The 16,975-nt window shown below is 53.1% G+C and overlaps 1 protein-coding gene across 1 annotated transcript in view; it reads left to right on the top strand.

Moving 5' to 3' along the window:
* LOC101624839 (N-acetyllactosaminide alpha-1,3-galactosyltransferase) overlaps nt 1-16,975 on the top strand; it is a 57,857-nt gene that overhangs the window by 22,754 nt on the left and 18,128 nt on the right. The window contains exons 2-3 of the mRNA XM_004677377.2: nt 9,232-9,342; nt 15,125-15,213. Coding sequence (XP_004677434.1) covers nt 15,134-15,213 — 80 coding nt within the window. The 5' untranslated portion in view covers nt 9,232-9,342; nt 15,125-15,133. The remainder of the gene's footprint in view (nt 1-9,231; nt 9,343-15,124; nt 15,214-16,975) is intronic.

Genomic DNA, 16,975 nt, shown 5'->3' on the forward strand with positions numbered 1-16,975 from the left:
AGCACTTTACACGCTTCATCTCATTTACCATGGTCCGAGAGAAGTGTCACTAGTCTCATTTTTTAAAAAAGATGCATACAACTTATGCATACAAGAGCTGGGGTGGAGGCCAGAGGTGCAGGGAGGTGGGTGAGAGGATTCCCCAGAGACAGAGCAGGGAGCAGAACAGGCAGATCCACTGAAATACACAGCCGAGGGGAGCTGCAGGAGAGACAGGAGAGGTCTGCTGCACCATGTAGGTCAGCTCCCTGGCCGGGGATTGAACTCATGCTGCAGGGGCTGGACTAGCTTCATGGTTCTGTGCTTTAACCCACTGTGCCACCAGGGAGTGCCTGCTACTGTACATTCTTTCAACAACTCAAGAAGTAAGGAATTATACCTGTAAACCAAGGCTCTAATAGTGAGGTGACTTCTCCAGGGTCACCCAACAAGAAAATAGGGGGCCTGGAATTTGAACCTAGGCCTGTCTCCATCTAACAGGTAGAGAAAGCCCCATGGGGGCCTCAATTAAGAGTTTTTTTGTGTGTGTGTATTTTTGTTAGCTTCCTGCTAGGGGTTCCTGGAACCTCAGTACTCAAGGTTCATTCTTGGAAGGCCTGTATGTTCGTCATCTAATTACAAGATTCAAGAAAGTCCTTTGGGGAGCGCTGGAGTTGGGGGAGGGGACCAAAAGACAGAACCGCCTCAGGAGTTTCCAGTAAAGACTGAGCACCTCGTGGCCTGCACTTGCTCTGGAAGTACCAGCTATGCAAGGGACCCTAGCCTGGAGTTGGAGGCTGGGCATGAGGGGTACCATGAACCCCCACAGCTGGGATGCAATGCAGAGGGGTGGGAATTAACCAAGCATGGGAAGGAAATCGCCTTCCTGGCCATGGTGGAGCTGGGGGCAGGCCAGTCTGCGGCGTGCCACACCCGCTGGCCTGACCCAGCTTGGGATTCCCAGAAAACAGCAGCAGCAATGCATGGCCGTGGCCTTCCTCTGCGTCCAGAATTGGGCCAGTTGACACTCTAGGCTGGACTCTCCAGATGCTAACTCAGCCCTCACACCGCCCCTGGCAGCACTTGGAGGCCGCTCTGGCCTCCAGGACTCCGTCTGCCCCTAGCTCTTCATTCAGGGCCCAGGAACCTAGTTCTGCCTCCGTGACGCACCTTGGCCCCAGGGTGGTGCCAGTTCAGGAGGCCTGTGTTCCCCCACCATACACACCTGCCTGGCTGGCCTGCTTCCTTGGCCCCCCCAGCCTGCATGCAGGTACCCCAGACACCCCCAAATGGGTGCCACAGGGTCTCTCTAGGACCCTGTTGCTGAGCTGGCTCCAGTGGGTTCTTCAAAATCGTGCCGCTAGAACAGAGCTCACCAGGCACCAAACCTCAGCCCTTTCACTTCATTTTTTCCCTTTCAAGAGCAACATCAGGGAACTAGAAATTAGGAACTAGCGGTGGGATGGGTCTCCCCAAAAGGATCAGATAGGCTTGTCTCAATAGACCAAGAGTAGGTCTCTTGTTTCTTTGGTATGGGAACTGGAGGCCCATCAAGGCCCTGGGCCCTGGAAGTCTATACTTAAAGAATGCAGATTGTTGGGGGTTGAGAGCTGTGAGGTCCCTGAAGGCCAGAAGCTTCTGTCCTTGCCCAGCCCAAGTGCGTCACCCTCTCCTAATGGAAAAACACACCAGTACATCTTGAGCCTCTGTCTTTCTCCTAATCAGAAAATCAACCACTGCTCTCCCTTTTACAACCCAGAAGAATTCAGTTTGGGGGTCTCGTCCAGTAAAGATGAGGTGACACCCCTCCTCTCACCCCCGGCCCCATTGTCTGTCTGCCCTGTCTCTGTTGCCCTGGCCTTGACGCAAGACACAGCACCTTGGCCCTGCACTAGTCTATAGAATTTACCACCGTGGAACTGCCCCATGCACGTCATTAAGCGGATTATGTTTCATTTGCTGACCTGTGTGATGCTGTTTTGATGACTCAGCCAGTTGGAGCAGAACCCAGCAAGGGATGGGCTGACTTCTTTGCATCACAGTGCAGAGAAGATTTGGCAAACTTGAGGCGCATCCAGACAGCCTGGAGACCTGTGCATTCAGACTCACATTCCTGGCCCCCACCCTGGACCTCCTGATTCCCTACGACTGGGTGAACTGGATGTTGTTTTTCTCACAAGCTTTCCGGTGCTTCGGTCCACACTCCAGGACCGCCGGACCGCTCGCATCTGTTCATTCCCGTCACCCTACTGCTGACGAATATTCCATCCACTGGGCATTTTGTTAAGTATCTGGGTGCCAGGCACTGTACTAGTTTCACCTTTTAGCCTACAAAGGGGAACTAAGTGCCTGGTGGCCTTCACGTTGGGCATAAAAGCAAAAGTATCTGCCCTTAGAGTTGACATTCTGTTAGAGGAAGAAAAAACTCTAAAAGGTCGATGAGTAAATTACAAAGAGAAAGTCATTTTAAGGCTTGGGAAGTCTCACCAAGAAGGTGAATGTAAGCCAGGTTTGAAAGAGATTTTCTGTAACCCACGATCTCAGGGCCACGGACTCGCTTGCTTCACTTCTCTCAAACCACTGCCACCTTCTGCCCCTTACTCGCCTGTAGGTCTCGGTGTCCACTCTCACGTGGACATCACTGGCCAGCTGTATCCTTGCTGGTGCCCCTGCTGGGAGAGTTTCCTTTTCCCAACTCCCTTTAGAAGAAGCCAAAAACCTGATCAAAAAGCAAATTCTGTAACTCCCTTTGCCCAGTCATGCAGAATTTCTACTACCTGGGGATTCCAGGCTGCCTGCAGGAGACCCCTGCTGCCTCCAGCTTCTTCTCCCAGCCCATCCCCCTTCACCCCCACACATAGGCTGCCCTGCATTAGAACTTGTCGACTTCTATTTTGTCCCCAAATTTATCACCAACCCACTTCCGCTTCCTGCCTGACCCCTGCATCCCCTCCCAGGCAAACTGGCAGAGATGCTGCCAGCCTCACTCTTCCTGTCCCACTGGGGTCTGGCCTCTGGGTCTGAGCTGCCACTGCTTCATGCCAGCTGTCCCGGAGTCCCCCTTCCTCACACCCCACGGCTCCTGGGTAACCCTGACCCCTCCCATCTCTATGAGGCCCAGAGCTGAGTGTCCACAGGCTGCCTGGTCTCCGTTCAGGGACTGCGCTGAGCTGGCCTCGCAGGTCTCCCTCCCTCCTCCCCTCCCCTGCAGCCCTCTCCAGAAGAGCCCTAGAGGCGCAGAGGGTTCCACCCACTTTCTTCTTTCTTGGGGATAACCTCTGAGCCTGGGCCTTTTGCCTTCAACCCTGTCATTCTACCCCCAGGGTCTGCCCTCACAGGTGCCCGCTTTGGCGTTTCTAGGCCCCCAGCCAATAACTATTTGGGTAACTGTTCTATTTTTTGTCACATTTTTGGCAGAATTCTCTCTCCAAAAGAGGCGTTCAAGTCCTGGTGCCCAGGAACTGAGGCTCCTCTGGAAAATGAGCTCTTCGCAGATGTAATGCATGCAAGATAAAGTCAGACCAACCCAGGGGACGCCAATCCACTGAAGGGTGTCCTCTCACAAAGAGGGAAGGCCCTCTGGTGGCGCAGAGGGTTGGAGTGCAGCACTGTGAAGCTGGCCATGGCCACTTCAGTGCCGAGTTTGATCCCCGGGCCTGAAGGTGACCCACATGGGGGCGCGGCAGACCTCTCCTGACCTGCTTGCTGCTCCCCTCAGCAGTGGACTTCATCAGTCAGCCTGTTCTGCTCCCCACTCTGTCTCTGGTGAATCCTCTCACAGACTCTGAACCTCTGGCTTATACCCCAGTTTGCTATGCATAAATAAACAAATCTTTAAAAATAAATAAACAAAAAGAGGGAGACTTGGACACACACAGAGAGTAGAAGGCAGTGTGACCCGAGGGCAGAGCCTTTCCTTGCCACAGGAAGGGCTGAGCATGTGGGCCAGCCCTAGAAGCTGGAGGCAAAGACCAATTTCCCAGCACCACCTTCAGGGGGCTTCTGCTTTGCCGACACCATGATTCTGAGTTTCAGAATCAGTTTCTGTTGTGTGAAGCCACCCAGCTTGTGGCATTTGTGCTGGCAGCTCAAGCTACCGTCCATCTGTCCACCTTCTGTTAGCAACTCCGCTGCCCTGGGCCTGTGAGCACCCCCAGGGTCCTCCAGTCCACACAGATCTCACTGAGGCCTTTAGAGGGCAAGGTGGCCTCCAGGCCCTGCGAAGGGCATGCAGCGGGAGACCTAGTCGCGGCTGGGGAGCGAAGCTCTGAAGGCTGTGCTCGGGCCCTGGGTGTGCAGTGGGTGTGCAGAGAGAGCGGGGACAGGCATGGCGGGCGCTGGTGGGGCCTGGCCTCGTCCAGCCGTGAGAGTCTGGGGGTGCACTGCTTCAGCAGGGGACCGGGGGTTGGGGGGCTGGGAGAAAGGACTTGCAGAGGCCATGTGGTCTGTGGATCTGTCACCGGATTTATAAGCTGCGTTGTTGGACCTTCCTTCATTCTGGTTGCATTATCAGTATTGACATCATCCCTTTTCATTTGTGTAGCAGGTAACAGCGCTTTACAGCACTGCATGTGTTTCAGGCGGGTAGATTCACACCTCTCCAGGTACATGTCACTACACCACACCCAATTTTTAAAAATCTTCTTCACTGCCAACTGCCCCCATCTTCATGCTCTTGGAAGGAGGGAAATGCTTCCTGGGTCAAGCTGGCAGGAGGGAGGCCCAGGCAGGTTGCCTGCCCTGTCACTCCACGGCTGCTCCACCCTCATTCTGGCGTTGGTAGTGACCTGGGGTGGGAGAAAGTTCTCTATGGCCTTCTCTTCAGGAAGCCGGATTTCTGTTCTCTTAATTGACTGGGTCTCTCTGTTTTGGGGGCCATAATTCACCCTACAGAATAGAAGTGTTTTCACCTTCCTAGGCAGGCTAGCTTCCCAGCATGTCTTCAAGAGGTGTGTAAGGCAGAAAAGGGGGAAGAGGCTGTGCAGACTGAAATGCGGGGTCTCTGGGAAGAAGAAGGCTAGAAGGTCCATTTAATCATGTCACCTCCCCCGTAACGCCTTCTGCGATTTCTCCCAGTCAAATTCTACAGAAGCCTGATCCATAGCTGTCTCCCCAAGCTCAGGACCAGGCATGGCACAGCAAGCAGGAGGGACCCTCTACCCTCAGGTGAGAGGATAAAGGGCATGCCTAAGTCACACTTACAGGTGGCAAGCAGGGTTCCAATGCAATGCTTCTAGTTTCCAGTACAAAATGATTTCCCCTAAAAAAGGAGTCATCTATGACCAATATGCCACACGCTGTGTCAGAAAAGTGCTATCTGGGCATAGTTTTCTTCCTTTTAAAATCTGATTAGGAGCCCTCCCTGGTGGCGCAGCAGGTGAAAGCACAGCACTACAAAAGCCACTTCAGCACGAGTTTGATCCCTGACCCCAGAGGTGACCCACACGGCACGGCAGACCTCTCTGACCTACCTGCTGCTCCCCTCAGCAGTGTGTTTCAGTTAATCTTCCTGCTCTGCTCCCCACTCTGTCTCTGGTGAAGCCTCTCTCTGCCCCTGCACCTCTGGCCTGTACCCCAGTTCTGTAAACATAAATAAATAAATCTTTTTAAAAAATCTCATTTTGGGAGAAATTCCCATTTACCACAGGCCTCACTTCTCCTTATTGCATCAGTGCACGGTCAAATGCACGCACTTGGTCCTGTCAGCTCCACTCAATATTCAATCAACAAACATCCACTGAGCATCTAATAGTGCCGGGGACTGTGCCAGGAAACCCAGTAATGATGAAGGCAGCAAGAAAACCCCTCTCTGTGGTGCTTGAGTTTTAATGGCACTTGCTTCACATCCTTGCCTGTACCACGTCCATTAGCATGTCCGGGTCAGCCTAGATGGTCCTCTGTCAGTGTTAGGAGAGGTAGAAGTGGGATACAGTCCTGGGGAGACTGAACTTCCCTTTCATTCCAGGGTTTATGCATCAGGCCAAACAACTCCCTAGGCTTCCGACCTTACCCTGAGTTCCCGTTCTTATGACTCAGAACTGTGAATCTTTACCTTAATATTTTGAGGGACCTCCATACTGTGTCATAGGGCTCTGGGCCCGTCTACCTTTCCCACCAACAGAGTCCGAGGCCCCCCTTTCTCCACATGCTCAGATGTGATAATTCTTAATGTTTATAAAAGAAGCATCACAGTAGGAACTTCCCTTTTCTCGCTTCCCTCCCTGAGGGACCATGTGGTCAAAATGCATGTTTGATGCACTAATATAAACTTGAGTGAACAGAAACTTTAGGCTGATTGAACACTAGAGGCTGACAATGGTGAAGTAACTCAGGTGGAACCCTGAGTCCTTGAAGCAAGAGGGGATACAAATCTAGCCCGTACCTCATAGCACAGGTACCATGCAAGCCTATTAAGCCCATTTTTTACAGGTGCCAGGAGAGGCACAGAGAAGTCAAGTTCATTGCCCAAGATTCCACAGTGGAAGGGACCGAGCCGCCGAGACTCAAGCCCTGGCAGCCTGGTCCCAGTGTCCGTGCTGAGAGGTGGCACTGAGGCTTATCTCCACGAGCCACAGCAAGAAATGTCTTTCCTGGCCACCCCAGGCAATCACCCTTAGCCAACATGGCACCCTGAGGCCCATGTGGCACTAGCTTTCTTCACCAAGAACATTTAGTCTTCACATCCAACAGAGGGAAGCAGGGTGGGGATCTGAACTCTCACCTTTCCCAGCAGGAAGAGTCCTGGTACCCCAAACCAGGGGCCCCCACAGCTGGGTTACCCCAGCCAAAACTCCAAGACCCTGCCATCCTGACTTGGGGAGCTACCCTGAGCCCTAACCTGGGCAGCCTAAAGCCCTCTGATCAGCAGCACACAAACCCAGAGCCCACTTACTATAGTCAGTCTCTCAGGGAACGGCCAGGTGTGTGCTCCTCTGTGAGGGTCTGAGCATGTCAGGCTGTGTCAGGGTAAGAGCCAGATGGTTTTGGATCGGTGTTCTGGATGTGCACGTCCTGTCGAGAGGCAGCTGACCAGCCTGGCCCCTCTTATCCCTTCAGTGTTCAAGGTCAGTCTGCACCACCAGCCGGCCCCAGCAGTGGGTCTTAGAGGCTCCCAGAGCCTCCCCCTGCCCCAGTCACTTTGTGGGGGAGCCCGGGGCTCCACTGACAAAGGAGAAGGGCAGCTTTGTAAACTGTCAAGTGGAGACCGTGTGTGGGGACCAGCGTCTGCTCGTTGGGAGGACTGATCTATCTTAGCCTGCTAACGCCTGGCTGGCCCTCCCGCCGACCAGACTTCTGCTCTGTTACCCCAACCCTGGGGAGGCATGGCTCCTGGTGCTGGGGTAGGGAACCCGGAAGGTGGGAAAGGCAGGGCCTGTCTGTGGACCTGTGGCCCTCGAGTGAGAGTCGGGGGACACTGTCCTGAGGGAAGGCAGCTACTAGCAGGAAGGTGTCTGCTCACTTCTGTTCCTCTAACAGACAGCCTAGAAAGGCACCTTTGTGATGAATTTTCACAAAGTGGATACACCTCTACCTCCACTACCCAAGAGCCTGAAAATGACTTAACCACCAGCCCCCCAGGAACCCCTGGTCCCACCTGGCCCCAGCGGGTCTCTTCTACCCCCTTGCCTTCTTTTTTTTTTTTTTAACCCCTGTGCCACCCGGGAGGCCCCAATGTATACTTTTATTTTTTTAAAGATTTATTTATTTATGCATACAGAATTGGGGTACAGGCCAGAGGCGAAGGAGCAGTGAGAGGATTCACCAGAGACAGAGTGGGGAGCGGAACAGGCAGATCAATGAAGTGCACTGGTGAGGGGAGCAGTGGGGGTGACAGGGGAGGTCTGCAGTGCCTTGTGGGTCACCTCCGGGGCTGGGGATCGAACACATGGTGATGCGACTGAGGCCAGTTTCATGGTGCTTTAACCTGCTGCGTCACGGGGTGGGCCCCCTGGAGGTCCCCTCCCCGCCTTCTAACAGCACAGTTTGATGTTGGTTTTGCTGGTTTTTGAGCTCTAAGTAAATGGATCACCCAGAGCTGCTACTGCTCAAGAGTGAGTCTGAGGCTCATCTTGCTGCCGTTAGCACGGTAGTCTACTCCTCACTGCTGTGAGTAGAAGCCCGCTCCAGAGTGGGACTTCTCTGTTCTGACAAAGGGTTTGGGGTCGCTTGCCCTTTGGGGGTGTGCTCTGACCGGTCATGTGTCTTGGTGAGCTTTGTAACTTTTCTTTGGGGTCCAGACCTGGCATGGAATGGCAGGGTTAGAAAGTGGACATTTGTTCAACTGGAGTAGCAGGGAGTACTTAAGTGAGTTGTTAGAGACATGCTCCAGACTCTAAAGATTGCGTGTCCCAAGTGGAAGGGCCTCGGAAAAAGGTACTGGGGGAAAGGTACTGGATTAAATATTCCCTTGGGTGGGACAGCCCTTGGCTCCTCTCTGGCTGGCACACCCTCTGTTCTCTTCTTAGTCTGGGGTGTCTGAGCTGTACCCCAGCAGATGTCTGGGGCCACCTGGGAGGGCTGGGGTAGAGGACCCCCGAGCTCCTTTTCCCTACTCTAGCCAAGTCCTGCCTCTGACATCGCAGTGTTTTGAGAATGACTTCATGTGTTTTTGCGAACAGTTTTAGCTGCTGCGATGGTTGAACGTCCACTCCTCTAACAAAGGTCCCTTCTAGCTGGAAAGCTCCATTTTGGGAACAGGAGGTGGGTGTGGGAAGGGTTAAGCATTTTTCAGCCAACGTGCAGAGTTGGGCCTCTGTGACCTTTTAAAGTTCTTATGGCTTGGTTGGCAATGTGAGAGCTCCCAAAACATTCTACAAAAATATGACTTCCGAAGCCGAGAGGATGTGGAGGAGAGGTGACCATGGAGGGAGCATTTCAGCGCTGGTCCTGAGTCATTGCTCCTTCGCCCATCCCCCCTCCTGTTGAGCTTAAACTCCTCATCTGGCTGTTCCTGGTGCTGTCACTTTGGGCTGGTGGACTCAGACGGATCCCCTTTTTGTGCAGGAGCAGTGACGTGGCCACTATGGGTCCCTCTAGAGAGTCTCCCTGCTCCCTCAGGCCTAGTTTGGCGTGATGAAGGAGGCCGGGCTGTGCAGGGCCCAGGGAGAGCGTCTCTGCTGGGCAGGCAGTGCTGGGTCCACAGACCTGATGATAAACAGCCCACTTCCCAGGGCAGGCAGGGAACAAAGCTCCTGGCAGCTACAGAGCTGTCTGCCCCCCTCTTCCTGAAACAGCTGTTTATCCTTTTGACAGGAGCTGGAAGGCAGCACCTCCCCTCCCCGGCCTGGCTTCTTCTGCAGAATCCAGTTCGCTAGAACGGTGTGGTTTGCTTTTTACTCGGTGGGGAGAGAAGCAGACGATGAGGTATGTGAAATGCTGAAATGATTTATTTCTGCCTGGGGTGGGGGTGGTGGAGCCCTCCGGGGAATCTCCAGCAGGCTGCCTGGGGGAGGAGTCTGGCTCTCCTCTTAACCGCCCACAGGTTCCCCCCCCAGTAGTTCTGGAAGAAGGCGAAATCCTTCTTTGCACACAGCAGCGCAGGATCTGGACGTGGGAATTGGCTCAGGGCGGCCCTGTATGTTCTGCAGGGTTTTGTCCCGCTGGGCCAGCGCTGGGGTGTCCCTCCCACCACAGTGGAGTGGGAGGCGCTGTGGGTAGATGTGAGGTCCTTGCTGGCAGCTGCCTTATTTCTCTTGGAAAAATCCTTGCACGATGATTTTTGGACCTGGCAGCAAGAAAACTCTGGCTGCGTCTGGCTCAGATCTCCTGAAGGTGGACTCAAGAAAAGCAGGGGTGGGTGTCCCTGGGAGAACAGGTTGTTCCCTTTGCGACGGCTGGAGCCACCGTCCTATATTTAGTCTGAGACCTGTCTCTCCACTTCCCCCGTCTGTGTTTGTGCTAAGCCTCGTAATGAGAACCAACTGGAACAGTCTCGCGAGCCCTTTTCCTCCATGAATCTTGCCGTGCCTTGCCAGAAGAGTGTTAATAACCCTCAGCACCCACTACTTAGAGGTGTTTTAGGGTAAGGTAGTGCTCTTCGTCCTCACCCCCAGGCCCAGCCTCAGGCTGGAAGCCAGAGAAGCAGCTTTTCAAACCTGGCACCCCCTTCTGGGTGAGCCCCGACATCTCAGTCTTCACCAAAGCTGTTTCCTCAGCAGCACTGGCCCTGCTGAGACTCAGGCAGGATGGAGGAGAGAGGAAGACCCACAGCAGGCACAGGGGAGGTGCCCAGCCATGCCAGAGGCGTTCACCCAGCGCTCAGGGTCCCAGGGGAAGCCTCCAGAAGGCTAGCCTGCAGCCCAAGAGCTCTGGTCTGCTACAGATTAGTGGCAGCAAAGCAGAAGATGAGCCCACAGCCAAAACCCGGTGCTGGTTGGGAGCAGGGTGGCTGAGTGTGGGCGGCCCTGGAGGCTGACACCCGGGGCCTGAACCCTGGCACTACCACTTCATGCCGTGTGACCTGGGCAGGTGACTTCACCTTTGCTGAGCCTCCGTTTTCCTATCTGAAAAAGGGTGGTCGTCGCAGAGAGACTCTCAGGCAGGTGGGCAGGCTTCACCGGGGCAGCTGAGAGGATCTGTACTCCGGGTCCCCCCTAGCCCTGCTGGGAGCATCCAGGCATTGCGGGCCTGAAACTTACTCCACTTTCAGGACCCTCTTTGTGAGCAAGAATGCAAAGCTGCAAATGCACCATCAGGCAGGGCACGAGCACAAAGCACAGCGGCACTGAGGCTCTGGGCTCGGGGGCCAGAGCCGCAGGCTCCCAGAATAGATGAAGAGCTCACGCAGCACAGAGCCAAGACAAGTACGCCACAGAGGACCAAACCCAGAAATACGGCCAAGTGCACCCTAGCACCGACGGGCAGGTAACGCACAGTGACTGGTACAACTTCAGGGCCTGCTGCCCCTGACCTGTGTCAGCCCCGTGCGCCAACCTGCCACTCACCTGACCGCCATTTGTGGTGCCATTTTCCCCCAGAGACAAAAGAAAGACAAAGGCTTTCATCTCTAGCTGGATTCACAAAGGGATTTTTTTGTTTTTGAGGATTTAGAAAAGCTTCTCTCAGCTTCACAACTTGATATCAGTGATGCCACATCTGTAAATCTTTTGTTCAGGCCCAAGCCCTCAGCAATTCATCCTCTCTGGACACTGTAGGGCAGCTGGACGTGGGTCCTGATGGGGCGGGGGGACCGTGGCTGTGAGGTCTGTTAGGACCCCTAAGCAGGAAGCAGAGGGATCACAGGGGAGGCCCCCAAGCGCTCAGCCAGGTGTCCCTGGGACCCAGTTGGGGGGGCAGTGAGGGGGGGGTTTGTCCCTCAGCTCCGCCTGCAGCCCCAGGACAGGTGCCAAGTGAGTCTCCCTGTCAGGGGCAGCACTCCTGGCTTCTGGGAACATTTGGGCCTTCCCCAGGCCCCACTCGGGTAGGGGATCTGGCCTAGCCTTCCAAGGGGCCTGGCCCGAAGCTGCATTCGCTTCCTGTAAGTCAGCGTCTGTTTTCAACATAAATTGACTGTTACCCCATCACTGATCAATCACTTGAGGGGATCCACGCAGGCCCGCCTATCGGTGCTCCCTGGGATGGCCGAGATGAAGCTCCCAGCCCCTTAACCTTTGCTCATTTCCAACACCTGCCATTCTGTATCCTCTCTGGTCTCTGAGCAGTGGTCCAGGAAAGACCAAGGCTTGAGCACAGGGCAGCTGGGGGGCAGGGGGTGCAGCCCCAGGCAGGGAGGAGGATGCCTTAGTCTCCGGGAAGGGAGAGGCTGGCTTCCCCGGCCACTGCTTTCCCCGGCCCTCCCTCCGGCTCCTGTTCCCCAGAGATAATGGCTTTTCCAGAGTTCTGAGGCTCTGTTACCCTGCTGAGCCAGTCACCTTTCCTCTGGTGTGAGATGTTGTGAGGAATTCGGCTTGGAAGGAACACCTTGGCTCAGCCCAGTTGGGATGGCACAGCGTGAAAGTGTGTGTGCACATACTGGTGCTGCTGTGTGGGGCAGGTTGGGGGTGGGTCAAGAGAATTCCTTCATGGGCCACATGGCAGAGTCTGTCTGACATTCCAGGGAAATTGAAGCAGAAAAGGGGGAGGGAGAAGGGAAGCAGAGCAGGGGAGGCGGAGAAATGACAGACTTTACAATGTGTCCTGGCCTTCAGCGTGCCCCAGGTTTTTGGCACAATGCTCACAGCTTCCGGGAGGGCGGGTAAGAGCAGTTTCATTTGGGAACCTCCGCAGGGGCCGGGGTTTGAAGTGGCCCAGGGCAGCCCACGTGGGTGGGAGGACAGGGAGCAGGTAGGCCTGAGAGCTGGGGGGAGGCCTTGGCGGGTTCATCATGTCCTCTGAAGGGGCCTGGCCCTGGAGGGACCCTGTCCCCTTGAGCAGGCGTTAAAACTGCTCCTAATTCAGTGTTCTGTCCCCTAAATGGAGAATAGAGAAGCAACCCCTCGTTTCTGATAGGGTCGGTTTAGCTAATTAACCAGTGACCATCAAAATTACACATTTTAAAAATTCTGAAAGACAAACACATAGAGATGGCCTTTTAGAACACATTATTCACCAAATGCCTCATTTTTGTCCAGAGAAGAATAAAAATGTTTTAAAATATCTATTGGCCATCCTGCCAACCCCTCCTTCCCTGGAGACTTGGATTCCAGATTCTGGAATCTGCTCTGCTAAAGAATTTGGCAGCTCCCATTCCCATTTAAGTCTTAAACAAATGACCGCCACAGAGCGAAAATTAAGCAGGTTCAAGAAATCCCTGACGTCTTGAAAGACATGGCCTTCGAGAGCTGCCGCTGATGCTCATGTCTGAAATGAAAAACTCAGCCGCCTATGTAGGCCACCTGCCTAGGCTGGCTCTGCCTGCTGCAAGCATCTTGTTCTCTGCTAGGAGACTTTGCATTCTCAGATCTGTATTTGCGCCACTTCGTAGGAATGAGCCAGTCTGAGCCTGCACATCGGGCAGTGTGGCACCTCCTGGGTGCGTGCTGGGTTATGTAGTCAGGCCCAGAAAATGAAAGGCCTGCACCCCTTCCCAGGGGTTCTCAATCAGCCGAAGGCCAGACAAGATGGGTACTCCCAACCTCAGAGCCTTGTTTGCATCCATTTGCACTTCTTAATCCAAAACCTCTTTTCTTTTCCACAAATATATTTTGAGCGCTTGCTAAGAACCAGGCACTGTGCTATCTTCACGGGTGAAGCCCTTTTCTGAACATCTGGACTAGGAACTAGCATTTTCGGAGCATGCGTAGGGTGCGAGGCACAGTGCTCCATTATTTTGTGACATTATCACTTGCAGCCGTCCTCATTTTAGAGATGAGGAAAACAGCTAAATGGGATCCGTTCAGGCCCACGGTCCCCTTGCTGAGGGACAGGGATGTTGGAATTCGGACTGTTGGGGTGTGGATGATGTAGCACATAGTATCACGTAGCATGTAATACCCCAGGGCAGCAGCAGCAGCCGCCGCACATTAAAAAAGCATCAGTATTTTTGCAGAGAATGTTGACCCAGCCCCACTAAGTGGCATAAGAACTAAAAATAGCTTCGTGTCACTTTGGTTCCCAACATCATCTGAATCACAGACGCTTGATTTTCAGAGCTAGGTGGGCTTGTGGATGAGGGTCCCAAGAATGAACTCACACTCCAGGTTACCCAGATCCAGCTTAGGACACAAAGCCCACCCTCAGTCCAGAGCACACGTGTTTACCCACCATTCACACGTCCCAGGGAGTGAAGACTCCCCCACAGACCCAGACCCCGTCCAGCATTCAGCGCTAGGGTGGCTGAGTGGACTCGGGGCTTCTTCCAGCGGAGGAGCGGAGCTGCCTGTTTTCTGGGCCCCGGGCCTCCCCAGGCCTCCCCGGGTCTCCACGCTTCTCTCAGCATTCTCCCCCCAGCTAACCGCCCTTGTTCCCTTCATGTTCAGTGTCATCGGTGGTGTGTCCTGCCCACCCCTCCCCAGTGAACTTCAGGCTGGAATATCTGTTGCCTGTGCGCCATCTTCGCTTCTGGAAACTAACACATCTGTGATTCTTGTGTCCCATCTCTGACCCTCGTCCAACCGTCCCAGCCCATCTGATAGCATCCTGCAACCGTCCCACCAGCAGCTTCAGCAGAAACCTGACCTGGTTTCCTCCTTCTCGTCCCTGATGTCTAAGTTACCAGCCAAGTCCTGTCTGTCTCTCCAGAGCATGTTTTAAATGAATCTACTTCTCTCTGCCCCCCTGCCGCCTTCCCAGCACAGGCCACCCCCCTTTTCTGCCACTAGGAGAGTGAGCCGACCCACTGTCCCCGGCGGCTCCTGCCCTTCTACCCCCTGCATCCAGGCGGGGACCCAATGAAGTTGGACAGTGAGTCTCCAGCTTCAGCTTCTTTTGTGGCTCCCCACCCCTTTCCACGCCTGTCCAGCTCTGACTGCCCTGCCCACCCTCACGTGGCACCCAGCCCCCCTGAGGGAACACCACTATTTCTCATGCTGGTGTTTTGTTTTGGCTTTGTTCAAACACGAGAAGCCTTCTCTCCTGCCAGCCAATTAGATGCCACACCAGAGATATTCCCATCCTTCTCCATCCTGTCCGCTCCCTAGGGAAGTCCTGTCTCGGGGAGTCCTTCCCTCACACCCCTCAAAGTGCTTGCCAGCCTGTTGTTCCTACATGGCACCCACACCCCTTCAACATCACTTCCAAGCAGCACTTCTGGGCCCGGATGCTGGCTTGCTCATGGGTGTGGTGGGGAAAAGCTGGCAGGGGCTAGGAACTGTTGGAGCCTAGGCCACCGCGGGTGTCCCCTGTGAATGGGGCAGGTGATTGGTGTATCAGAGGCAGCTGGGGGTTCTGCGGTCACATCCTAGCAGCAAGGCAAGCTGATCCCACGGACCATGGGCAGCTCACATTCCCCGAGGGCCTCTGCACCTGTCTTGTGAGCCCCCAGGGTCCTCGGCTGCCTTCTCAGGGAGGCTTGTCCTGTTGAGTCATTAGCTTGGCATCCTGGGTCATTGAGCCCTATGCATTTTAAGGTGGATCACATCTTTGGCTTTTGGTAAACATTTATAGACTTCCTTTCAGAGAGGATGTGGGTAAAGACATCACATCAAACCTGTATTTCACTCTGGAATTGCTTAATCTGGTTTTTCTCCCTTTGCTTTTTCCCCCTCAGGCGAAAATAATGAATGTCAAAGGAAAAGTGATCCTGTCAATGCTGGTTGTCTCGACTGTCATCGTTGTGTTTTGGGAATATATCAACAGGTAATTATGAAACGTGATGCAATGACATTGGTGAAAGAATTGCACACACTCTTCTCCTCTGAATAGCAGCCAAGTCACCAGGCCGAATTAAAATCAGGAGGACCTGAAGCCCTAAGAAGGGATTCTACCTGGAGCTCTGGGTCGTCTTCAAAATCCCAATACCTTCTGGATAATCAAATATCTGCCCTCCACCATCGTTCTAATCTTGTGGGGTTTGCACCCCTATAGTTTAGGGTCGGTTAGATTCCCAAACAGTGTGGTCAAATGAAAGTCCAAAGTGTTCTCTTTAAATTAACTGTATAATGAAACATGGAAATAACCGAACAGTGTGGTCAAATGAAAGTCCAAAGTGTTCTCTTTAAATTACTTGTATAGTGAAACATGGAAATAACCTGGAGAAATTTTAAACAGGAATTCCATGAGAAATCCAATCTCAGTTTTGCAATCCTAAAGTATTTATAGAGTGTAAAGGAGCAACTCAAGTTGTGGATTTTTTGTTGCAAAATACACTTTGAGTCTCTGGTGATTCATGTGTGCCTGGCTAGAGCTTCTGGGCATTGCTTTTTTTTTTTTTTTAATCTGGAAAGTAAAATGCAGTAAACATTTCTGAGTTTTTAGACTCATCAATAGATTCATCCTAAACATATGGGTTGCTTCTGTGCTCTTAGAAACTATAATGTCCTAGAGATTTCTGGGCTTGCCGAAAGTCTTTGCGAGCAGCTACACAAGTGCCCGGTGATTTTGACTTAGGAGACCCTGGCATTGCTTAATCTTTCATCCAAGGAGTCCAGTGTAGAACTCTGGGCAGGGTGAGCTATTGGCACAGTTAATATTTTCATGTTGAAGTGTTTTATGGCCCCCAAGTTCAAAATGACAGCCTGGATTAGCATTTGAACATCTCGTTCCGTTCTTTAATTTTAAGACTTGAGGCACCAGCAGCAGCATCTTGGCAATTCAAAGGGAGCTACTCTCTCTTCGTGGGCTCTCTGGAGTACAGGAACTATTGTTCCGGGTGCCACGTACATCTAACAGCTTACGAGTGAATGTTATTCTGGTTCATTCTGAACAACTCATTTTAAGAAACGCATGGCAAGCTAGAATGTAGTCAAGGTAAAGGGATCTAGAAAGCAGGTGTTTCAAATTGAGGAAGTTAGGGGTACGTATTTCTAAGGAAAGATAACTCAGAGTTGGGTGCAGGGGTCTGGGGACCCCGCAGCTGCCTAGGGGCTCTGCCTGACCCTTGTTGGTGCCGGGAGCTGGGCTACCAGGACCAGTCCTGCTGCTACTCACCTACTCTGTGACCTTGAGCAAGTTCCTCAGTCACCCTGTTCCTCAGTTTCCCTGTCTTCAAAAGCAACGTTGCCTGATTTATGGGTTGTTGAGGGGAATAAATAAGCTATTGTGTATTGAGCTTTTGCGTAATATCTGGAGCTTAATAAGCACTCAGTGAAGGTTTGCTACCATCATCACCACCATCATCTGCTCCAGAGGGCAGAACAGAACAGGGGGTTTGAGTAAATAGAAGAAAGAGCTCTGGAAGGTGGTAGAATCTAACAGAAGAAGGAAGCATCCTTTGGGGCTCCTGCCCAGGGTTGAAATGCTTGTGTGGACACACTGCTCTCAACACTTGTTTGGATAACCTTGGTGTTCTGAATGTCAGCCAGACTTGTACTTCCGTATTTGGGGTGGCTCACAAAATTAAAGAATGGGAACCAAAGGTTCAAATGTGTGTTTGGCACCTACCTCCCACAAAGAGGCTTCT

This window comes from Condylura cristata, unplaced genomic scaffold, assembly GCF_000260355.1.
Source record: "Condylura cristata isolate star-nosed mole 26May11 unplaced genomic scaffold, ConCri1.0 scaffold00006, whole genome shotgun sequence".
In the NCBI taxonomy this organism is placed as follows: domain Eukaryota; kingdom Metazoa; phylum Chordata; class Mammalia; order Eulipotyphla; family Talpidae; genus Condylura; species Condylura cristata.